The following is a 26,692-nucleotide window of genomic DNA, read 5'->3' as shown; positions in this document are numbered from 1 at the left end:
CTTACAAAAAAAAGAAGACTTATTACTTAGGGATAATCTTGTTCTTGGTTAAAATTGTTTACCAATTTTCTATTTGACACATGTTTTTGTTCAAAGTTTTTTAAAAATCCAACTTTCGCCTTTTCTGGCAATATTCCAATGTTCAAGTTTTCCAATAAGATTCAAAACACGACACTCGTGTAAATTTCATTCAAGCTGTCAATGTTTCCTCCATTATCGTATTGTATTTAAAATTGCGATGCAGTGTGGAGCACAATGATATTATATAATATAATGAATAAAAGAAATAGGACACTTCAAAAATTCAAAAGAATATCATAATAACCATTCAGTTCCATAGAATTACACACGCCTGTACTATAGACAGTATAGTTGCAATTCTAAAATTGAGGTTAGATAATCATTCTCCCTATATATATATATATATATATATATATATATATATATATATATATATATATATATAAATATATATATAATATATATATATATATATATATATATATATATATATATATATATATATATTGTCAATCCCTTATCGTGTCGCCCTTGTCCTCCCATCTCAAGTTACATCTCGAGATTCTCCATCTGTTCTCTTTTCTCTCAACTAGATACCCCAAAAAAGAGCACAAATAAATGCAAGACAAAACAACACAAAAATATATATCTAATTCTGATAGCGCATTTCCACAGATTCACCATGCTCAATAAACTTCACAAATCTTCAAAATCCCCCCCCCCCCCCCCATCTCTTAGTCTCACTCTACCCCTCTCGTCTCTCTTCCTTTACCCTTCTCTTTACTATATATCATTTACCTTTATTATCCCCCCCCCCCCCCCCCCCCCTTTCTTTCTCCCTCTCTCTCTCCCTCTCTCTCTCTCTCTCTCTCTCTCTCTCTCTCTCTCTCTCTCTCTCTCTCGTTTTCTGTCCCTCTCTCTCTGTCTCTCTCTCTCTTTCCTTTCTCCTACCCTTCATCCTGATCTCTTTCTCTCTCCCCCCCCCCCCCCCCCCCCCATATCTAAGTCTCTACTCCCCATCTCGTCGCTCTACCTTTACTCCTCTCTTAACTACATAGTTTTTACATTTATTACTTATTATCATTATTATTATCTATTATGCCCCTCCCCCTCCCATTCTTTCTCCCTCTCTCCCTCCCTCCTTTTCTCTCTGTCTCTCTCTTTCCTCCCTCCCACTCCTCATCTTGACACCCCCCCCCCCATCTTATCTACCACTCTCTTTACTCTCTCTCTCCCTTTCTTTCTCCCCTCTCCCTCCCTCTCTCTCTCTCTCTCTCTCTCTCTCTCTCTCTCTCTCACACCCTATGTCTCCCCCTCTCTTGCTCTTTCTTTTCCGATCCTTTCCCAATTTTCTTTTACCATTCACACCAATTAGAAACATCTCAGGCATGAAACACGATTCAAAGGATTTGTTCATCCGTAGTTTCGTAAACAAACTTGAATGGTAAATAAACTTAAATCAAAACGTACATTAGTAAAAAGTATTATATAATATAACACACCCCCCCCCCTCTCTCTCTCTCTCTCTCTCTCTCTCTCTCTCTCTCTCTCTCTCTCTTATACACCGTGGCCATCGTTCCGCTTTTTATAAGCCTGACACTGAAACCCAAAAAGACTGGCATTTTGACGACATTATTTGGTTTTTGCACTGCCAAGACCTAGTGAGTTGTCTTCGTAGTGCTCATGGAAACAAGTGGTCCCATTCGTTGAACTATTGAATACAATTCACAATTTGCTTTCTTTTGTGGCCAAATACTGGCATTTTGAGGTCATTTTTTGGCCAGTGTCAGGCTTTAAGTTAACGATGGCTACGCTCTCACACCCTGCATCCCCCTCTCTTGCTCTTCCTTTTCCTATCCTCTCCCAACCCCCCCCCCCCTACCCCCATTCACATCGATCAGACACATCCGAGACATGAACCACGATTCAAAGAATTTATTCACCCGTAGATTCCTAAACAAACGTGAATCAAAACATACATTAATGACATGTATTATAATATAATATACAATGTAAATCCCGAGTAAGTTCACTTTGAACTTGCATTTTTATTTTGTCACATTTAATCTCAATATCCACAATGTGTTCAGGACTAAATTGCTCATTGGCGATCCATGGCATCAATCTGGGGTATTTTTTAAAACTCTCTAACGGAGAGGGGCGGGGGGGGGGGGGTTCCGATAGCTCAGTTGGTAGAGCACTCGCTTCACAATCAAAGGGACCGAGATCGTTCCCAGGTGAAGTGGAGTATTTGTTTTTTTCTGGTCTCCCCCCCCCCCTGTCCACCCAGCAGTGGCTGGGTGGCTGGGTCTGCTAGATCTGGCGGAGGGTACTTTGCGATAGACTAGCATCCTATACAAAGGGTAGCAAGTAATTGCTATTGCCCGTTTCACACTATAGATAGAATGAAGTTGACGTCACTCGGGTCTTTGTTATTGCTTTTTGCCATCCACGTTTATGAGTAATTATCAATATTGACTAGACTATAAACGTTTAAGGTTACACAGAGTTTTGTCTGTTGGTCCGTTATACTTCCGGATGGCAATTTGTGAGCTTCTTAGCCAAGCGCATACTATCTATAGAAACCGGAATAAATTTCGGCTCCATGGGCCTAATGGCTCTGAAAGGATTCAAACCAACGCAAAGTATTGTCCTTTACACAATGCTAAATCAAACCAATAACTAACTGCGTCCGGCCATCAGACATATAGAGATGTTCACGTACAATAGTGTCGTTTCAAACTCTTGTTGAGACAGATTATGACAATGGGTTGGCAGGTCCGAACACTTCATATCATCACCTCCTCGTCTTTGGTGGACGCTCATAGAAGTGAAAGAATGGACTGGAGATAAAAGAAAAATAATGTAATATTAATTTTTCAATAATGTCTTCCTCAATCAGACCCGCCTAGTACAATGAAAAATTCGTAGAAACACGATTTTTTGGGCTCCAGCTACAGAACTGTATTCGCCTCTATGACTCAATAAATCTTGTTGAAAAGAAAGGATTAGTTACTTAGAACCTACATTCAGGACTCTGAAGCAATTTCGAATCATGCTGAAAGCAAATTGTTTATTTCTAAAGCTATTTAAAGAGAATTTGTAACTTTTTTCCCCATGGAAACTTCGAATTTTTGAAATTTCAAGTGGGCAGCTGCCTGCTCAATTAATCTGAATTGTCTGGGGAAATATTACATTAAATAAAAAACGTGGGGAGAGGCCGCAATATTTGCGGGGAAAGAGAGACTATTACGAACACACAGTCATCTATTTTAATTAATATATACATCCTACTGTATTTTGCAGATTGACATAGCTAGATCGAGTCGAATTGTTTGGGCCACAAAGGATCAAAATCGGTCCGGTGATAGAGTCTGAGGGCATCACATTGTAATTCCCAACGTCAAATTACCTATTGTTATTATTATGGATACCATCATTATGCCCTAGCGGATCTTATAAATAATCTTTTGAATCAACCGGTGATACAATTTGAATAGCTGTTGTCAAGACCCAAACGTTTGACAATATTATATCTAGGCCTTTAGAAAATAAAACGTGGATATCTGCTACCTACCTTATAAAACTTCATTTAAAAAAACGATTTTAATTGAAAATTTGCAATATTCTTTATATTTTTGGATTTTAGAATAATCAAACTATTCCTCAAAAGTGGACTAGTCCAATTTGGCCGGATTAATTTTTTTTTTTTTTTTTTTACTAAAATTGACTACAGGTTTAATTTAAATTAATCTAATTTAATCTAAATCTAATTTAAAAAATAAGTGTTTGAAAATTACTCATAGATTTATATCAATTCGTACATTTTAAAAAGCTCAATTTTTTATTTTTACATTAAAAAAATTATTTTTTAGATTTGCCAGTATTTCTGCGCTCGTTGGCAAAGATTAAAATGGGCTTTACGGAAGAATTTGACTTCCAACCGAGTTATATTTTTTTAAAAGAAAAGAATAATATGTAATTAGGATTTGAAAAAGAAAAGTTTCATAGGCGACTTTTAAAGCCCTAATTTCAAGTCTACCCCTTGGGAATGAATGAAGGGAATTTCTTTTATAAAATATTTCAAGTATTATTATGATCAACTTCGACAATATTATTGTTTCGAGCATTCGCTCTCACCCTGATGAGAGCGAATGCTTGAAACAATATAGTAGAAATTGATCATAATTTTACTTGAAATATTATACACACACACATACACATACACACACACACACACACACACACATATATATATATATATATATATATATATATATATATATATATATATATATATATATATATATATATATATATACATATAAAGAAGACGTATCAAGTGCGGAAACTCTTTTTCCTTAGTCGAATAGAGGACTAAATCATGGCAACTAGACGAGACCAAAATAGACCAATCTGGAAACTGAATGAAATTGGCTTCTGGCTTCTATGGTTTTTTGTCACTTAAATTGGTTTGACGATAAACGAATAGCTAAACAAATAATAGGTGTCCCACCGCCTCTGTGCGGTCTTGTGGCGGAATGAATTGGACAATTTAAAAAATGAACGTAGAATTGGAATTATAAGAAATACGAACATTAGTACCTTTGCAATGTAATAAGGTTATGTGCGGCTATGTGGTCTAGTAGTATGACACTCGCTCTCGGATCGGAAGGTCCTGGGTTCGAGTCTCGCTCAACGCATAGTTGAGTCATTGGAAAAGGCTCTTTGCTCACATTCTCCCACCGTACTCAGGTGTAAAATGAATACTTGGCCGTTTACAGCGTTGTCTCTGTCCGAAAAAAAATCGCCCAATAGGCGTCATGTCCCGTCCTACATGTTAAGTGTTGCTGTTGGCTAAGGACCCCTTGTAAAATGCTTTGAGAACGTTTAGTGGATATAGCGCTATATTGAAAAAAAGCTCAGAGGTGTATTTAATTCCTCACCACAAGAAACAGAAAAAAATCCCCAAGTTTTATATATTATGTGGCTATCATTCCAATAGGATTCAATAGTCTGATGTCAAGTTCGCCCAGCAACGAGCAGCTTGGTTCTAAACAAAGAAAATCGGTACTTTTTATTCTTCATGCTGGCTTTGACTTTTTCATATGTCATGTGATCAGAATGTATAAAAGTCAAAACATAATCAGATTTATAATGTTTTTCTCCTCTGGATACACTTTTATGCTCGTCGTATTTCATAAGGGTGTCCGCCATTGTTCCGATAGTTTAGAACCAGTTACTATGCGTTACTCCGAGGGAAGCGACTGTTGATGCCTATTTCAAGCAGGTAGTTTATTCTGACATAACACTGTTTTCACACGGCAGGTTACATATCTTGATAATGACAACAGAGTGAAATGCCCAGACGACTGAAGACGTAAGAACATTTCATGTTGATTAAGATTTCCTATGTTTTAAAGAGAGGTCGTCTATCAGCGATGCAAATAGAGAGAGAGAGAGAGAGAGAGAGAGAGAGAGAGAGAGAGAGAGAGAGAGAGAGAATTAAAGAATGAAAGATAGATAGAAAGATAAATGGATAGATAGATAGATAGATAGATAGATAGATAGATAGATAGATAGATAGATAGAATATTTCAAGTATAATATGATCAACTTCTTGATGAGAGCGAATGCTCAAAACAATATTGTAGAAGTTGATCATAATTCTACTTGAAACATTTTATAAAAAGCTCCTTTTGTTAAAAAGTTGAGCACTATTGTTTCATGGATTTTGTTTTTATAATTCATAGATATAGATAGATAGATAGATAGATAGATAGATAGATAAATAGATAGACAGAAAGATAAATAAATAGATGATATGTCTTTATTGTCCTCAAAATAGTGGCAATTTGTCACTTGGTTGCACATAGATAGATAGATAGAGATAGATAGATAGATAGATAGATAGAGAGAGATAGATAGATAGATAGATAGATAGATAGATAGATAGATAGATAGATAGATAGATAGATAGATAAATAGATAGATAGATAGATAGATAGAGAGATAATAGATAGAGATAGATAGATAGATAGATAGATAGATATAGATAGATAGATAGATAGATAGATAGATAGATAGATAGATAGATAGATGATAGATGAGATAGATGAGAGAGAGAGAGAGAGAGAGAGAGAGAGAGAGAAGAGAGAGAGAGAGGAGAGAGAGAGAGAGAGAGAGAGAGAGAGAGAGAGAGAGAGAGAGAGAGAGAGAGAGAGAGAGAGAGAGAGAGTTGTATTTTAAAATCGAAAATATGAATGTGAGTTCTTAAAAAAAGGAAAATAATATTTTTGTGGCTTCTCTAGAGATTCTTTTTACAGCCACAAGCCAGCCTCGGACATGACAATAAAGCGTCACGGGGAAAGCCGTAAAAATTGTAAAATAAAGCAAATCGCAATAAAACAATAAGTTATGGTCAATACTTGATGTTCTATTTTGATATCTATAGAAGGAACGAAGTTGACGTCACTCAGATCTTTGTTATTGATTTTTGCCAGCCATTTTTATGAGTAGTTCCCATTAAATATTTATCAATCTGACTATAAACATCCAAGGTTACACATTTGTTTGTGGTTATATCCGGCTGGTAAATGTATTTATATTATTTTTTTTTATAACTTAATTATGTTTTGTTTTTGTTTTTGATAAGAGAACGAAGTTGACGTCACTCAGGTCTTTGTTTTTGTTTTTTGTCATCCATGTTTATGAGTAGTTCTTACTAAACTGTATTAACCAGACTATTTTTTTTAAAAAAGCTTTTATATAGTGCAATATCCACTAAACGTGCTCAAAGCGCTTTACAAGGGGTCCCTTGTAACATAAAACGAGACATGACTGACGCCTGTTAGACGATATTACAATTCTTTTCTGACAGAGAAAACGCTGTTAACGGCCAGGTACTCATTTTACACATGAGTACGGTGAGAGAATGGGAGTAAAGAGGTTCGAACCCAGGACCTTCCGATCCTAAAGCGAGTGTCACACCACAAGACCGCATGGCCGTTTCAAACTCTTGTTGACAGATTATTATAAACGTTGAAGGTCACACATAGCATTGTGTGTTGGTCTGTTATATTTCCATATGGCAATGTTAGGAGTTTCTTTAGCCAAGCGCACAACATCTATAGATAGTTCGAAGATGACGTCACTCAGGTCTTTGTAATTGTTTTTTGCCATCCGCGTTTATGAGTACTTCTCACCAAACTGTATTAAGCAGACTATAAACGTTCATGGTTACACACAGTTTGTGTGTTGGTGGTTTTACTTCCGGATGGCAATGTTGTGAGCTTCTTAGCCAAGCGCATACTATCTATAGCGTGCATAGAGATCTATCCTCGTACGCCTTGCTGGATCAAACTGTATCCTGTCATCTTTTGTCTTTTGACCTTTGCAACGTCCATACGCTTGCCGGGATTTCACGTAATCCCTTGCACTGCTTTGACAAGCCAGTCCGTGGCATCGCTGTTCTGATCGCGTGTTAACCCTTTCCTTACCAGCCATTTTTAGAATTTTTCCCAAAATTTCACACCCACCCACCACAAAAATATTTTTTTCTTACTCAAAGAAAAAAGCAACTCTACAACACAGTGTCACGTTTTTATAGCTAATATAAAACATTTTCTTTAAATTGTGTGATATACAAAAAGAAATCTGAATGATAAAAGTGCTGGTTGGATCGTAACGAATGTGGCGATTTTACAATGGTTGGTAAGGAGAGGGTTAAAACTGATTCATCTATCGATAATAATAATAATAAAGTAATATAGCTAGTTTTATATATATATATATATATATATATATATATATATATATATATATATATATAAGCGATGTTGAAAATGATCATTAACCTGGTGGGTGACAAAGATCGTATAGCACAGGTCCGGGCATTTGGTAATAAAAATGAAATAAATATGAAGATTTATGTAGCGCATTTCCACGGCTTACCCATGCTCAGTGCGCCTCACAATGTTTCATAAACTCCTCGAGCAGGTTATATGAAACCATAGTATTTCCATTTCATAAGTACCAGTCGCCTGTTAGGCGTTAACACTAACACTATCCGTTACTACTTGTACCTAGGTACTCATTCACACCTGAGTAGAGTGAGATGATGTTTGTTAAATGAGTTACCCAAGGACGCAGCGTCAGGACCAGCATTTTCAACGATTAATGTCACTCATCCGACCACTGACCACGCTTAACATCGCTTGGCTTTTGTATCAAGACGAAACTTTGACACCATACCGCTGAGCCACAGTGAGCACAGAGCAGTAATGCACTTTTCACATAATATCATATTCCTCAGGGATTAATGAGTACATTTTTATGGATAGAGGCGGATATTGAAAGAGTGATAGTACGCGCCTAGCAGGTGACCTGTACTCTGCGAAATGAGAATTTGTTCTTGTTATGACCTGCTTGAGTTTAAGCATTAAGAAGCACAATGAGCAGGGCGAATAATTGAAAATGTGCTATATATATAAATATGCATGTCTAATCGTTTTGTTTTTACGTTATGGAAACGCGAGTGAGGCCCTTTGCATAATATAATATTATTATTACGATTATCCCCACCAAGCTGCGATCAATCTACTTGACGGTAAAGGGGAGGCAACTGATATTATTCCTCCATTTTCTATAATTTGGTATACGTTTAATTTCGGTTTTCTCCCTTAGCCGATTCGTTTAAAAAATTGAGTCACGTAATAAGTGTTAAATCTATTAAACTCTCTCCTTACCAGCCATTTTTAGAATTTCCCCCGAAAATTCACACGCACCCGACACAAAAAAAAAGACTTTTCCTAATCAAACAAAACAGTAACAAGTGCATTCTATACAGAATGTTGTTCAGCAAAATGAGCTCAACAACAGAGTTTAGTATTTATAGACCTAGCTGTATTCAAAGCATTTGTTTACACTTTGTGACGTGCAAAAGACATTCGAATGAGAAAATTGTAGGTTGCATCGTAACGAATGTCACGATTTTTCTTTGGTTGTCCCGGTTAAACGAAATACGGCACGTCCTTTTCAAATCCAGCCGGGATAGGAATACACGGAACAGAACCATTAAAACCTATGAGTTAGAGACAAAATAATTTTTTAAAAGATATATCAGTGTCTCTACGAGATCGGAACCGAGACCTTTCGATTTAAAACCGAGCTATTTACCACTACACCACATTACAATCGCTCTATGAAAGTGACAAATAAAGGAGCAGACACTTGTGTAAGACGAAGATCTGAAATAGTGTCGAATCCAATCCAATCCAATCCAAAGAAGTTGGAGCTTTGTGTGATGAAGATTGATGCAGCTAGGTAGTGCGAGAGTCTGGCACTGTTTCATACACATTTTTTTTTCAGATCTGTATGTGATGAGTTAGTAACTCATTGAAGGGGAAGTCCTGGATAAACTAAGTGATCAATGACAGGGTGGCAAGCTCCCTACCACACCACCTACACTTTCTCTAGATCTAAATAATCCCAGCTACCCATTAACAGATTGTTGAAAAGAGCTGTTATTTAGCGCAATATCCACTTGATGTTCTCAAAGCGCTTTACAAGGGGTCCCTGACCAACAGTAACATATAACATGTAGAACGAGACGTGACGCCTGTTAGGCGGTATCAATTTTTTTCCCGATAGAAACAACGCTGTTAACGGCCAGGTACTCATTTTATACCTTAGTATGATGAGAGAGTTTAAGTAAAGAGCCGGTTCCAAGGACTCAACTATGCGCTGAGCGAGGCTCGAATTCAGGACCTTCCGATCGGAAAGCGAGTGTCATACCACAAGACTACATAGCCGCACAAGAGTAACATGCCACCTGGTTCCGTCTGTTGTGTTTGAGGGCTAGTGAGCAAACCACGACACGAACATTCGCCACATACACAAATGTGACCCACCGTTTATAAACGATATTATGTCGGGATGACTTGGGTTCAAGAAATTGAATTTATTGACAAAACCATGAAACTTGTGGGTTGTATCGGTTTGTTATAGAGAATGAAGACAATTTCTCACAATCACAATGCAAAAGCTCAAAATTTGGTATTTACAATTAATTTAATTCTAAAGTCACTTTTCGGGGTCCAATTCATCACGACATAATACCTTTCGAGACGAAGGGTCACAAATTGTCTTACTTACATGTATATGAGAAAAGTGACAAACGTCGCGCCCGCCATGACTAAATAGACGGTACCCGGCATGAAGGCGACTGTCACTGCGTAGACTTTGCTGTAGGCTGTGGCAGAGAACAGGAGACAGAAAACTTCCACAAAGGCGATGCTGGAGAATAGGACTCCTGTTGGAGATAAGCGTAAAAAAGGTGGATTATAACAAACTTAAATGCACGAGAAGAATATAGGTATAGATAGATAGACAGATAGATAGATAGATAGATAGATAGATAGATAGATAGATAGATTAGATAGATAGAGAGGACGAGATAGATAGATATATAGAGAGAAAGAGAGCGAGAGAGAGAGAGAGAGAGAGAGAGAGAGGGAGAGAGAGGAGAAAGAGATAGAAAGAGAGAGAGAGAGAGAGAGAGAGAGAGAGAGAGAGAGAGAGAGACAGACATACAGATACACATAGATAGTTTGTTTTGTTTTTAAAGGCACTTGCAACACATTAAGGTCATATCAGCGCCAGTAAAAAGAAGAAAATGGAATAGTCAAAATATTCTAGATTTAAAATCAAAGCACCCAAGAAAAGGTAAGACAAAGGGGATTTGGTTCAAATAGGGAAATGTGTAGATTTCACGAGCATACCATTAATGCACTTAGGTTGAAATCACATAAAAGTCTCATCCAGACACCAGCACAGGAACCCTATATGAGGAACACCCTCAAATGTTTACATAATACATAAGTAACAATACATAACAGAGCAGATATGGTTTAAAAGGAAAAAAAATATCATCTCCCAAAACACTAACCATACATTTGACTGTTTCCCTCTCAGCTATGGTCTTCGGCCAGGGCCAGGACAATGACAGAAAGAGAGAGAAATGCGAGTAAAGTGCCCTTTCCAAAGACTCAACTGTGCGCCACACAGAGCGGATCGAACCATGCAACTACTGGTTCAAAGGTGTCATACTTGGAAGTCCCAGGTTTGAGATATTTTTTTCCAAGATGAGGGTCGTTTAAATCGATCGATATTTGAAGGACGAGTTTCTGGCCAAATGTTAAAATATGAGTTTTTCCAGAGTAAGGCAGTATTGTCATTACTCCCCTCTCTACGGGTTTAATTTTCGGTTGATGATGACTGAAATGAAGTTTCAGCAATAGTCAACACAATTCATAATTAAGCGGCTATTGATCTATTTATGCCATTGACACCGTTTTTGTTTTATGGACCATTCCTATACCGTAACATAATATAAATCAACGCACTTAAAAAGTTGATTTATGTTAAGTGGCGTGTCTTTATAAGCACGATAATGATACCCCAATAATACAGCCAGTCGTGGGTAATAGTAATAGTAACAAGACTTTGAAAAAAAAAAATGAAATTTAAATTAAGTTTATCTCTTTTCCCATTCTCATCCATCTCCCAGTCTCTCTTTCGCATACACATATTCCCCCCCCCCCCACACACACACAGATCCCCCTTTCTCCCCCCCCCCCCCCCCCCAACCCTTCACACAAACAAACAGACTGCAAAACCGCTCCTCCCGGCTTCAGCCTCAAGATACCAATGTAAAAGGGTAGTTCTATCAGTGACGATTACAAGAAATAAACACGGTCTTCAGTGATTGCTGGAACTTTTTGATCTGACGGAAAGCTTATTCAGCGATAGACTAGCGTCCTATCTAAAGGGTAACAGGCCATTGGTATTGTCCATTTGATATTAGAGAAACCGGGATTAACTTCAGCTACATGGGTCATAATATAGTTCTAAGGGACTTTTTTTTCTTAATGAAAGCAATAAAAATCGAGCGAAATTTCGTGAAATAAAGCAAATCTATTCTTGTCGTGAAAGAGTCTAACTAAGCTATCAAGTCGGGTAGATATCGATACATCATCTCCTTGTTCGTGACCTTGATTTTACGTCAACAATTATAACCGATATTATCATTGTGATCTAAAAATAGGTTGCTCCTACTTTAGGTAGATACGGTCAACTACAAATAATATTAATATAGGGAGTCTAATTTCCTTCAGTGGGATTGGAAAGAACAGTTTTTAAGTTATAATTCAATGTTGTTGCTCAAAATAAAATATTATGTGATCCGAAAATCCTGAATAAAATTATCGTCACTCTCTCTCTCTCTCTCTCTCTCTCTCTCTCTCTCTCTCTCTCTCTCTCTCTCTCTCTCTCTCTCTCTATCTCTCGCCCCTCTATGTGTGTATTTATGTATGTGTGTGTGTGTGTGTGTGTGTGTGTCAGAGTTTTTATATATAAATATGTGCATGCTCCCTAATTACTCAATTTGATAAGTATAAATAGCATTTTATTTATTCCCTTGGAATAAGTAGCAAACTGTGTAGGTTTATTGTGTGGCTATGTGGCACTCGCTTTCGGGTCGAAAGGTCCTGGGATCGAGCCTTGCTCGGCTCATAGTTGAGTCCTTGGAAAAGGCTCTTTATTCACATTTTCTCACCCCGTAAAATGAGAATCTGCCCGTTAACAGCGTTGCCTCAGTCGGAAAAAAATTATATGTAATATCGCCTAACTTTCATGTCTCGTTTCTACATGTTACGTGTTGCTGTTGGGCAGGGACTCTTTGTAAAGTGCGTGCAACACGATTAGGGGAAAATTTGTTATATAAAAGCTCACGTTAGAGTTTTGCCAGGATGAGGATCATTTAAATCGATCGAGATTTGAAGGACGAGTTCTCTGACAAAATTTTTAAATACGTGTTTTTTTCCAGAGTACAGCAGTTCACTGGTTATTGAATACATAATGTATGAGAGTACCACAGACCAGAAAGAAATCAAACATCCTGGTTGTCATTGATGCAGGCCAAAGGTCCAGAAAACTGTTGGCAGAAGTTAAAATGAGAAAACTGAACTAGTATGGACACGTTCGAAGACACAAAATCATCCAAAAATCAGTGCTAGAGGGGGAAACCACAAAAGTCCTGGATAGGAAATGTGGAGGCAACAACTGGCAAAAAGATAACTGACTGATCGGTAATGGCCATTGAGCATGAAGAATGGCGTTCCATGACATTCAACCTCTGTAAGGAGACGGAACTCCGGTAAGGTAATAGTAGCATAAAAAGGATGCTGCTTCTTAATTAATCTATAACCAGGGATCATCATTGTATAAATAAACAGCCATACCTTGTTTCTCTGGTCCAGCCAAGAATGACATGACTCCTCTCGTGATAGGGACTACATTAGAACCAGGAATACGAATCAGAGGAACTGGAGGAAGAGACAGAGAGATGACATTTCATTGCATTTTATATTTAGTATACCTATTGTACTGCAATAGTAATGAATAGAGCTATAATTTAAAAAAATGATGTCCTTCCGCCACAACATCATAAGATATCGTCGCCTAGGCATTCCACGAATGAATATTATATAGATAATTCATCAAACAAGATGCCTGATGTCAACAGGAATTACCCATGTTGTCCAAGTGAGTTGGGGGTTAATAATCTTGCCCAAGGGAAAAAAAACGAAAGTGCATGAAGCGGGGCTCGAACCCGGAACCTTCCGGGTCACAGTGCAATGTCTTAACCACTCGGCCACTTCGCACCCCTGAATACAAAAATGTCTCACAAAAAAGTATGTTTTGGCTATGCCGTTCAAAATGAGACCCAATACCCAAAACGGTATTATTCCAGGCAGAAATTAAATGCCGTACTTAAGTTTTAGATTTGTTTCTTAAGTTTAAAAAATAATTAAATCATGTTCTTGTTCTGATCAATTTGATATTTTCTTCATGTAGTTCATTCCACCGATAACACCAGATCGTCGTTGTGGGTCATAAAATATATTGCTAAATACAACACCAAATGGATTTCCGATAGCACGGTGGGTAGAACTCTTGCCTCGTTATCAAAGGGATTGGAATAGACCTCGGTTACAGTGATGAATATTCCAACCTGTCTATCCATACAGTGGTGATTGGGTAGCTGGGTCAGGTAAACTTGGCAGATAAGATGTTGCTATAGACTAGATACCAATCTAGTCGGTAGCAAGAAATTGTTACTGCTTGTTTTATTCTACAGATACCGGAATAAAGTCCTGCTCAATAGGTCATTTGTCTCTGACTGACTCTAGTAGCACTACTTACATTTTAAAATCTAATAATTGTGACAAATATCCTACAGCTGTTTGTTTTTATGGATTTACAATACGCTAAGATCGTTTTAGCGCCAATTCAAAGCATGATGACAGTGAAGTCAAAACATTGTAAATTTGTAATTACAAGCACATGCACGTCGACAACTTCAAAAAAAAAAAAAAAAAGACCAGAAACACTGAGCGATACATTTATAAAGTAAAATAAAAAATTCACGCTAGTATGTTGTACACAGCCAATTGAAAATCAAACAAGAAAATTGTGTTTATACTACTGTTCATTAAAATGTTTAAATATAGAAAGCAATTAATTCATACATACCTTTTTGATTATAGGTTTTTGTTATGATAATATGTCCTCTCTAACACCTAAAATTGTACTTGTAGATTGTATGCGGTTTGCCATCCGGAAGAATAACGGACCAACACACAAAACTATTTGTAACCATGAACTTTTAAAGTCTGGTTAATACAGTTTAGTGAAAATTACACATAAACATGGATGGAAAAAACAAAACAATAACAAAGGCCTGAGTGACGTCATCTTAGTTCTATATATAGGATTTGAAAGGCTTTCTTGGTTAACTATTTTCTCAGGTAGAATGTTTGATTATTGAACATCTCACCTATAAACATTTCCCATTTGTTTTTGACAAATGCCTCCATCGTCAGACCGCCTACCAAAAATAAAACACTGATCATGGCATTGACCTCATCACTCACACATCCAGTATATCTTGTAAACTGTGGGATAAACAAAGAGTAGCCTTTCAAAGCTGTAAACACATTAGATTCCGTTTTGATATTTGACCCCGGGTAGCTGAGGAAAAAACGGCCTGTAACGATTGCTTGTTACCTTTGGGATAGGACATAAATCTAACGCAAAATACGTATTTTACATCAGGTGTAACAGAAACAGCTTCCCGTTTGCTGCTGAGTGAAAGGCTGAGGAAATCCCCTACATTTTATGCAAGCGGGGGTTCACAGCGGAAAACGCGTACCCTTGTGAAGAATAAAGGTATTAAAATTGTCCCAACCATCGAGAGCCTCTGAGGTTCGATCCCCTGTCTCTTGGGATAGTTTTTTTCCTGTATTTTTCTTACTTGCTTTGTCTGGCACGCATCCTTCATACACAGTTGTTCAGTTCTTTATCTTGCACCGGTGCCTGCTCCTTAATTTCTTAATTTGACCAATCCTCTACTAATTCCAGATCCGATACCCGCCTTTTTGCTTGCGACTATGATGGTCCTTCATCTCTTCATATATTCTTAGATGCTAGGACCGATTTCCTTTCATGAAAGGCAAGGCCTATCCTCTGCCCATTCCTCTGTGCTTTTCTCTGCGAGCAGTTTCTCGGTCTGTCTCTATTCCCCATGCTTTAGGGATTGCTGGAAGGAATTTAGTGGGTTTTATCTGTGACCTACCCCCTACACTAGTATTAGTTCGCAGTCTCAGGTTTGAATTTTTTTTTCTTTTTGCTAAAGTGGGATCAATAAGGGTCAATATACTCGACCGATAGGACGAGTTTTCTGGTCCACATTTTATAAATGTGTTTATTTTTTTCCAGAGAATGGCAGTGTTATCCTGGGATGAATTATATACTGAAAATTTGAAACCATTGTCATAAATATGGAACTCATGTTAAATTTATATTCATGATTTTAAATATGACTAAACATTGTTGGAATTCGTAGTCCTTGCCATTTTACTTCTCTTTGTTTTTAAAGGTTTTACGACGTTTGTTAATTTCGGCGCCAGTAAAAAGGAAGACAATGGGATAGTAAAAAAATATAGATTTAGAATGAAAGGTACAAGAGAATAAGTAAGACAAAGGGGAATGGTTGAAATAGGGAACAGATAATATAGATCCAAGAGCACACTTTCCGATCCGAAGGCACATACCACAATATCACGTAGCTTTGCAAGGAAACAGTGCGTCAGTTATTTACCACAATAATAATAATAATAGTGATAACTGATTATATTGATTATGATCGCATTGACCTTAGTGATAACAGTATCTATAAAAATTATGATAATGTTGATGAATTGGAATGCTGATGATGACGATAACATTGATAATAATGGCGTATATCTCGTCTTGACACAAAAGTAAAGCAAAATTAAACAAGATCAGGGGTCGGATGGGTAACAGTGGTCGTAGAAAATTCTGATTCTGAATGTCCTTTAAACATATTATCCTACTAGAGTCAGGAGTGCATGAGATTTTGGCTACAGGTAGTGACAGATAATCTGAGTGTTATTATAAAATGGCTGCCAAACAGGCGCCTGGTACTGTATAAAATGGAAATATGTTTCCATATGGGCTGCTGGGATAATAAATGACACATTATGAAGCACAGGGAGTTTGATGAAAATAAATGTTCAGGCTTGTTTATTTATAATGACTGATATAGTTGTACAATAACAATTTGGCGTAGGAGTATTGTGCCATGTTATAACTTTAGGCAGTCGCCTATATTATTGTCTGCAGGTGTTTTCATTGATTTATTTATCTTTTTATTTATAAACATGTCTTTACGACCTTGTATACACCATACTTGATCGCACAGATTAAATTCTGTGGTTCATTAGATTTCAATTTCAGCTTCTAGAAGACCAATAATTACTTTAGCCCCTGCGGCAATGTGATCTTGTGATCCAGTGTGGTACGACAGTCGCCTTCGAACCGGTGTGGTACGACAGTCGCCTTCGAACCGGTGTGGTACGACAGTCGCCTTCAAACCAGTGTGGTACGACAGTAGCCTTCGAATCGGTGTGGTACACGACAGTCGCCTTCGAACCGGTGTGGTATGACAGTCGCCTTCGAACCGGTGTGGTACGACAGTCGCCTTCAAACCGGTGTGGTACGACAGTCGCCTTCAAACCGGTGTGGTACGACAGTCGCCTTCGAACCGGTGTGGTACGACAGTCGTCTTCGAATCGGTGTTGCATGACAGTCGCCTTCGAACCGGTGTGGTACGACAGTCGCTTTCGAACCGATGTGGTACGACAGTCGCCTTGGAACCGATGTGGTACGACAGTCGCCTTCGAACCGGTGTGGTACGACAGTCGCCTTTGAACCGGTGTGGTACGACAGTCGCCTTCGAACCGGTGTGGTACGACAGTCGCCTTCGAACCGGTGTGGTACGACAGTCGCCTTCGAACCGGTGTGGTACGACGGTCGCCTTCGAACCGGTGTGGTACGACAGTCGCCTTCGAACCGGTGTGGTACGACACTCGTCTTCGAACCGGTGTGGTACGACAGTCGCCTTCGAACCGGTGTGGTACGACAGTCGCCTTCGAACCGGTGTGGTACGACAGTCGCCTTTGAACCGGTGTGGTACCACAGTCGCCTTCGAACCGGTGTGGTAGGGCAGTCGCCTTCAAATCGGTGTTGCATGACAGTCGCCTTCAAACCGGTGTGGTATAACAGTCTCCTTCGAACCGGTGTGGTACAACAGTCGCCTTCGAACCGGTGTGGTACGATAGTCGCCTTCTTACCGGTGTGGTACGAGAGTGGCCTTCGAACCGGTGTGGTACGACAGTCGCCTTCGAACCGGTGTGGTGTGACACTCGCCTTGGAACCGGTGTGGTATAACAGTCGCCTTCAAACCGGTGTGGTATAACAGTCGCCTTCGAACCGGTGTGGTACAACAGTCGCCTTCGAACCGGTGTGGTACGATAGTCGCCTTCGTACCGGTGTGGTACGAGAGTGGCCTTCGAACCGGTGTGATACGACAGTCGCCTTCGAACCGGTGTGGTGTGACAGTCGCCTTGGAACCGGTGTGGTATAACAGTCGCCTTCGAATCGGTGTGGTACACGACAGTCGCCTTCGAACCGATGTGGTACGATAGTCGCCTTCGTACCGGTGTGGTATGACAGTCGCCTTCAAACCGGTGTGGTATAACAGTCGCCTTCGAATCGGTGTGGTATAACAGTCGCCTTCGAACCGGTGTGGTACGACAGTCGCCTTCGAACCGATGTGGTATAACAGTCGCCTTCGAATCGGTGTGGTACGACAGTCGCCTTCGAACCGGTGTGGTATAACAGTCGCCTTCGAACCGATGTGGTATAACAGTCGCCTTCGAACCGATGTGGTATAACAGTCGCCTTCGAACCGATGTGGTATAACAGTCGCCTTCGAACCGGTGTGGTATAACAGTCGCCTTCGAACCGATGTGGTATAACAGTCGCCTTCGAATCGGTGTGGTACGACAGTCGCCTTCGAACCGGTGTGGTATAACAGTCGCCTTCGAACCGGTGTTGTATGACAGTCACCTTCGGGTCAGATGGTACAGGGTTCGAGCTCCGCTCTGAGCGGCGCTAGCTGAGTCCTTGAAAACGACTCTCTACTCACATTCTCTCACCGTACCCAGGTGTAATTTGAGTGCCGGGCCGCTAACAGTGTTGCCGCTGTCGGGGAAAAAATTGTAATATCGCCTGACATGCGTCATGTCACGTCCTGCATGTTAAGTGTTGGCGTTGAAAACGCTTTGAGCACGCTTAGATTCGTGTGAATTTGAAGTTTAAATATGATAAAATAATTAACCGAATGATAAATTTTAGGGGAAATAATCCTCAATGCCTCAAAATAGGAAAAAATGGAGTTAGGGAGGTTTGGAAAACCACTCTTCACGAGCATCGGGATTCTGAAGGACTTCTTTTATATAATAAGAAATTAAGAAATTAATAGAAATAATATTTTTGATAATATAATCGATTTTTAAACGCTACATAGATACAAGATTATCAACTATAAGAGATAAATAGAAAAATGATATTACCCAGAGGATAACCAAGGCAAATATCCCAGAGACTGCACTCCTGAAAGCAACATAGTAGCCAATCAGGATAGAATCCCAGCACAACGGCTCGTGTTTTTGGTATAAAGTATCAATACTGGACAAAGTGAGGTCGTTAAATGATGCGGTGAAGAAAATCATCAAAGACAGAAACAAACTACATCTAGTCCGTTTATTCCCATCTCTTGAATAAAGAAACACAGTTCTGCAAATGTGGTCCCAAAACTTCTTCAGTGATAATCCTTGGCTTTGCAGTGGAAGAGTCTCCGGTAACAGGAACACTGTAAGGAAAAGTCCCAGGACCGTAGGAATGAGGAAAGTTAAGGCTGCGGCGACAAATCCAACTTTCTTTATGACGATGCCGACGGCTATGTCTGTTCCAGAGTTAAACAAACGACTTAGTGTAAGGACAATCACGATCCAGGCAATACGACTCTTTTTGTTGTCGCTGACGTCGGCAGTGGCGGAGAGGTTGGCCACCAGGAAGACCATAAAACTGCCTCCAAGGCCGTCGAGGATGAATGCAATGTAAAGTAGGTTTGTGCTCAAGTGGAAGCTATCCGTGATAAAGGGAAAGGGTGTAAAATTGTCATTCATATCATTAATAATTCTGTTAATGTTGTGATTATTATCTTCATCATTATTAGTATTGCAATACTGTTATTAATCACATCATCATCATCATGATCATCATCATTATAATCATTATTATCATTATTATTATTATTATTATTATTTATTATTATTATTATTATTATTATTATTATTATTATCATTATTATTATTATTATTATTATTATTATCATTATTATTATTATCATTATTATCATTATGGTAATGATAACAATATAATAATAATAATAATAAATAATAATAATAATAATAATAATAATATAATAATAATAATAATAATAATAATAATATAATAATAAATATAATAACAATAATGATATTCTCTCTTTATTTCTAAAATTTCGAGAATTAGGAAGTTATTTCATTATCATTTTTTAAATCTATCCAGATTCAAATATAATAGCCTCATGATAATATCATGACTGTTATCATTTTGATGTGTCGTCGCGTGTTAGACCCTCTACTCTTTTATCAAATTATAATAACTCTGCTATGCTGGATAACAACGACGAAATAGCGTTTGAATTTCAAACAAGGACGTGACTTTCAATACGTGCTAAATAATATCCAGATAATAATTTTTTTAAATTGAGCTTTATATAGCGCAATATCCACTAAATGTGCTCAAAGCGCTTTACAAGGGGTCCCCGGTAAACAGCAACATCTAACATGTAGGACGGGACATGAGGCGATATTACACTTTTTCGGACAAAGACAACGCTGTCAACTGCCAGGTAGTCATTTTACACCTGAGTACGGTGAGTGAATGTGAGTAAAGAGCCTTTTCCAAGGACTCAACTATGCGCCGAGCTCGAGGCTCGAACCCAGGACCTTCCGACCCGAAAGCGAGTGTCATACCCCTAGACCACATAGCCTCACAAACTGACTTGAGCTTATTATATCGCAATTGCCACTAAATATGCTCTAAGGGGCCCCTAGCTAACATGTTGGGCCGGATGTCATGGTGCCTGTTTGGCGTTATTAACTTTTATTTTTTTAGGACAAAGACAACGCTGTTAATGGCCATGTCATTGTCAACACATTTGAGTACTTTCTCCGTTTTTTTTTCTTATAATATTATCACTTTATCGCTTATGTCACCATCAACAACAACATCATCATCATCATCATCATTACCATCATCAAAATCACGATCATTGTGAGCTGACAACAGCAACACAAAGGAGTTCTGTGAATGTGTCACTCTCTTATTTGATAGACACATTTAATAGTTTGGGGGTCTCGGTAGCTCAGTTGGTAGAGCAATATATATATACATATATATATATATATATATATATATATATATATATATATATATATATATATATATATTAAGAGAGAGAGAGAAAGAGAGAGAGAGAGAGAGAAAGAGAGAGAGAGAGAGAGAGAGAGAGAGAGGGAGAGAGAGGGGTTAAGGCATTGCACTGTGACCCGGATGACCCGGGTACGACCCTGCTTCAGGCACTTTCGTTTTTTTTCCTTGAGCAAGATTATTAACCCCCAATTTGCTCACTTGGACAACATGGGTTCCCTGTTGACATCAGACATCTTGTTTGATGAGTTATCTATATTCCTTCATGGAATGCCTAGGCGACGATATCTTATGATACACACACACACACACACACACATATATATATATATATATATATATATATTATATATATATATATTATATACATATATATATATATATGTAGAGAGAGAGAGAGAGAGAGAGAGAGAGAGAGAGAGAGAGAGAGAGAGAGAGAGAGAGTATTCAATCACATAAAATTATAATCAAGAGATAATGCTTTTTAAAAGAATCAATTATACATTATAGCACTTGAATAAATCCTCTTATTACAGTGACACATGGCGAGTGATTTTCGATGTCTCTTCTTTCTAATAACTGAGTCTAACGAAGAAGAAAAAAGAAAAGAAAAGGGAAGACCCCCCCCCCCCCCCCCACCTTCTCCTCAAAGAAACAAACAAAACAATACTGGTACTGTCTGCTTTTAAGGCCAAAATAGTTTGAGGTCAGAAATAGAAGGGCAGTAAATCAGGAGTGTGAAGTAAGAGGCGAAGACAGGGAATCAATGGAGATGAGCAGGATGGAGAGGAGAATTGAAATGAAGAGAGAAGTTAAAAGTGGAGGAAGATATGAAGGAGAGGAAGAGAATTAGAAAATGGAGAAGGAGGAGGAGAAGCAGGAGGAGTAGGAGGAAGAGGAGGAGGAGGAGGAGGAGGAGGAGGAGGAGGAGGAGGAGGAGGAGGAGGAGGAGGAGGAGGAGGAAGGAGAATGAAGAAGAGGAGGGCAGAAGAAGGTAGAGGAGGAGGAGGAGGTGGTGGGGGAGAAGGAGGAGGAAGAGGAGAAGGAGGAAGAGGCGGAAAAGAAGGAAGGGGATGAGACAGAGGAGGAAGTAAGGAGGAGGAGGATGAGGAGAAAGGGAGAGCTTAACATAGTACCGAAAAACAAAAGTAACCCGTAGCGGTGGAGTGGGGGTTGGGGGGTTGGGGGGGGGGGGTTCTTGTAGAGAAAAAGAAAAGGCATGCGTTAGGGCAAACCCACACCGGAGACTGAGTCCGACGGTCCGGCACTGCCGTCCTCTGCCGTCTTCCGGAAAAAAGTCGTCGGGCACGGACAAAATACTAAGAATAAAGAGAAGAGCTGCTAGACCTACCCATACCAAGCACCCGACGTCCTCTGTCGTTTTTTTTTTTTTTCGAGCCCGACATTTTTATCATTTAATTATAAATTCAGTTTTATGCCGACAAAATACCGTTTTGATACAATAGGTCACACAATTTCGCAAAACTTTCAAAGAGAACACAAACCGTAAGACGAGAATGATCAAAATTATTTGCAACGTGGTTCCCAACTGTGACAGGACGAGAGCCGGTTTTCTCCCTATTAGGTCAACCAGAGCACCGAAGACCAGGCATGACAGGAGAGCGGGCCCACAAGAACACCAGGATAAATACATGGCTGCATATGATACCTGGAATAAAATAAATATTATGACGATTATACCTTTGTTTAGTTTTGTTCTATTAAAAAGAAATAAACTTGAGATTTTATACAGAGCAATGTCCACTAAATGTTCTCAAAGCGCTTTACAAGGGGTCCCTAGCCTACAACACCACGTAACATGTACGAGACATGACGCCGCATCCAGTTTAGTGAGAATTACTCATAAACGTGGATGGCAAAAAACAATAACAAAGACCTGAGTGACGTCATATTCGTTCTATCTATTGCAGAGTCATCTCCACCAGATCTAATGGATCCATATTTCCAATAACCGCTGAGTGGATAGGAGCGTAGCCATGAGTTGTCGTTATTAGAGCTCATGGAAACAAGTCATTTCATAACTATTGAATACAACCGTGGCCTTCGTAAAGTTATGGCCTGATACTGACCAAAAAATGACGTCAAAATGCCAGTCTTTTGCCACAAGAGAAAACAAATCGTGAGTTGTATTCAATAGTTCAACCAATGAAATAACTTGTTTCCATGAGCTCTACTAACGACAACTCACTAGGCGGTGCAAAAACCAAATATTGACGTCAAAATGCCAGTCCTTTTCGGTTTCAGTATCAGGCTATAACATAACGATGGCTACGATACAACTCACGATTTGTTTTCTTTTGTGGCCTAAGACTGGCATTTTGACGTCATTGTTTGGTCAGTAACAGGCCATAACTTTACGAAGGCCACGATAGGAGGGGGTCAGAAAAACAATCAGGAGACCTGGGACCGATCTAGGCCTCTTTACTGTGAAAACTGAGCTACAGGGACCACCAATTATATTATTAACTTATCATTTAGATAACAGCGTTTATCATTGACAAGATGATAAAAGGCTAAAGAGAAAATATGATAATGATATTATTATAGATAGAATGCGCTTGGCCAAGGAGTTCACAACATTGCCATCCGGAAGTATAACGGACCAACACACAAACTCTGTGTAACCATGAACTATTATAGTCTTGTTAATACAGTTTAGTGAGAACAACTAACAAACGCGGATGGCAAAAACAATAACAAAGGCCTGAGTGACGTCATCTGCATACTATCTATAAGAGCGTGAGAAGTCAGGGGGATGGGGCCATTGGTGCAAGATAGAAAAAAAAAATGAAACGGTGTGTTAGATACATTGAGAAATAGCAGGACATGCATTGGGCTGACAAGTTTTGGATATATATACAAAGCAAAAAAAAAACAAAACAAAAAACAAAAAAACAAACAAACAAACAAACAAACAAACAAACAAAAACAAAACAGCAATATATATATATATATATAATATATATATATATATATATATATATATATATATATAATATATATATATATATATATATATATAAATATATATATATATATATATATATTTTGGTTTGTTTGTTTTTTTGCTGTGTTTGAGATGGAGGTTGGACGGGAGTGATTTTTCAACCTTTCAAAACACAACTAAGAACCCACTAGTTCAAAATGATATAATCAATCAATGATCTATTTATGTATTTGTTTATTTCAATTGATGCCTACATGTCAATGTAAAGTGCTTAGTGACTATTTAGACGGGGTATAGATAGTTCGAAGATGACGTCACTCGGGTCTTTGTTATTGTTTTTTGCCATCCGCGTTTATGAGTAATGCTCACTGAACTGTATTAACCCGACTATAAACGTTCATGGTTACACACAGTTTGTGTGTTGGTTCGTTATACTTCCGGATGGCAATGTTATGAACTTCTTAGCCAACCGCATACTATCTATAGCACTACAATCAGTGCTATTTTCTCTTTACGATTATTATATTTTCCTCTCAGATTTTTTGAGCTTTTTTATATAGCGTGATATCCACTAAATGTTGTTCAAACGGATTTACAAGGAATGGAGGACGAGACATAACGTCTGTTAGGCGATATTACAATTAATATCCGCCAGAGACAAAACTGTTAACGGCCAGGTACTCATTTTACACCCGAATACGGTGAGAGAATGGGTAAAGAGTCTTTTCCAAGGACTCAACTATAAGCCGCTCAGAATGGGACTAGAACCTTCGGATTCGAAGGCGAGTGTCATACCACAAGACCACATAGCCGCACTGTTTTGTCTGGTACTACATTGCATACACTATTTTAGATTTCACAATGGCGATGTTGTCTAATCGTGTGGCACTTGATTTCGGATCGGAAGGTCCTGGGCTCGAGCCTCGTTCGGCGCATAGTTGAGTCTTTGGAGAAGGCTCTTTACGCACATTCTCTCACCGTACTCAGGTTGTTAAATGGCCGTTAACAACGTTGTCTCTGTCCGAAAAAAATGTAATTTCGCCTAACAGGCGTCATATCCCATCCTAAATGTTAAATGTTGCTGTTGACCAGGGACCCCTTGTAAAGCGCTTTGAGTACGTTAAGTGGATATTGCGCTTTATAAAAGCTCAATCTTAAAAATTTATTTTATAACACCCACCTTTGATTGGATTGCATCAGCTTCTATCACAGCAGGGTCAGTCTCGTTCCGATCACAAAAGTCCTTACTAGAAACAGTCGTGTTGTGTCCGGCCTCGAGTGACCAGCGGTCAAGAAGATATTGTAATAACAAAGATTTAATGGTAGCGTTACTGAAATAAAGAGCACCAATCACTGGTAACAGGATTCGAACTTTTAATCTGGAGTAATTCCGAGAGTTTTCCGTGGATGGATTGGCGTTGTCCTCAACGGGTGGCGTTGCGCCACCCTGTATGTTTTGAGAGTAAGCATACGTTTGGTGATAGTTTTCCTCTTCTTCAATAATGTGTTGATGGTTGTCATGGTGATTTTGTGTAGTATTTTCCGTGTCATCATTTATAATGGAAATAGAATTTCCCTGCATAGTGGTACCCATCTTCATGTCTGTTGTACCTCACCTTTCTCTTTCTATATCTTTATATTTATTGAAATTCCATCAGATCGAAAACAGAAGATAAAAACATCTCTTTTAAACCATTCAGATTAATCTCGCATTATATTTTTTAATTGCTCGTGTGGTAGGGGAGAATTAGGCTAAAACCGTGCAAATTCGGGTTTAAAGCATGAAAATTTGCATACAGGTTACCAAGACCCTTTTAAAAAACATCTGCCATAGAACCACTCCGGCAATCAATCATAACGTTTCGGTGTTAATTCAAAGGCTCTGCTATCTAGTGCATACCCACTTTCACATTTCAACAATATTGTTTTGATATAAATCGTCAATGTTATGCAAACCATAAGGCGTAGATCAAGATTTTCTCCACAAGGTATGAATGATAAAAGTTACCTAATCCATTTTGAGCGAGTTTGATAATGTTAATTCAACTGCTCTACTCTCTAGATCATACCGACTTTCATATTGTTTTGTTAAATCATCCATAATATATGCAAACCATAATAATATTTTATGATTTCCTCCACAGGGTTTGAATGAAAAAGTTACCTATTCCATCTTGAGGGAGTTATGTATTTTCATTTTTTTTATTGCTTGGTTATAGGGAAGTTTTCCACATAAAGCCAACGGAAGACCAAATAAAATCACAAGACTTTTCTTCAGTTCTGAATGGCTCTGCTTATGAAATAAATAGTATTAGTATCTATTTTGAAAACATCACAGTGAAAAAAAGTATGACACAGCTGAGAAAAAAGGGGTCCCTACTTATTTTTTAAAGAGAAATGTCATTGTTCGTTTTCCAGAAAATGTTTACAATTTACGGAAGGACTTCCGTAGTTTCACATCACAGGGAATTTATTTTAATTATCGGAAAGGGGGGGGGGGGGGAGAGAGAAGTGACTATAACCAAAATAAGGGGAGTCTCTCTATAAGTTCCTAGAAGTGAAGAGCAAAAGTCCCATTGTAAAAAAATACAGAAAAGAAGCACCCACCCCTCCCGAAACTCTACCCCCCTCCCCACCTCCATCCTTTATATTGATATAAATAATTTAATAATAATT

At 38.6% G+C, this 26,692-nt stretch overlaps 1 protein-coding gene across 1 annotated transcript; it reads right to left on the bottom strand.

Moving 5' to 3' along the window:
- Window positions 1-2,271: 2,271 nt before the first annotated feature.
- Window positions 2,272-26,306, bottom strand: LOC144968008 (lysosomal proton-coupled steroid conjugate and bile acid symporter SLC46A3-like). Its single transcript, XM_078905929.1, has 7 exons — window positions 25,197-26,306; window positions 22,554-22,717; window positions 19,083-19,656; window positions 14,921-15,038; window positions 13,323-13,406; window positions 10,177-10,333; window positions 2,272-2,864 (listed from the first exon to the last, which is right to left on the bottom strand). Exons 1-7 carry the CDS (start codon window positions 25,614-25,616, stop codon window positions 2,819-2,821), a joined length of 1,563 nt encoding a protein of 520 aa, XP_078762055.1. The 5' UTR covers window positions 25,617-26,306; the 3' UTR covers window positions 2,272-2,818.
- Window positions 26,307-26,692: the final 386 nt, after the last annotated feature.

Source organism: Berghia stephanieae, chromosome 3 (genome assembly GCF_034508935.2).
Source record: "Berghia stephanieae isolate SIO BIC M18660-M18661 chromosome 3, UCSD_Bste_1.3, whole genome shotgun sequence".
In the NCBI taxonomy this organism is placed as follows: domain Eukaryota; kingdom Metazoa; phylum Mollusca; class Gastropoda; order Nudibranchia; family Aeolidiidae; genus Berghia; species Berghia stephanieae.
This window is presented reverse-complemented; position numbering and strand designations above follow the sequence as displayed.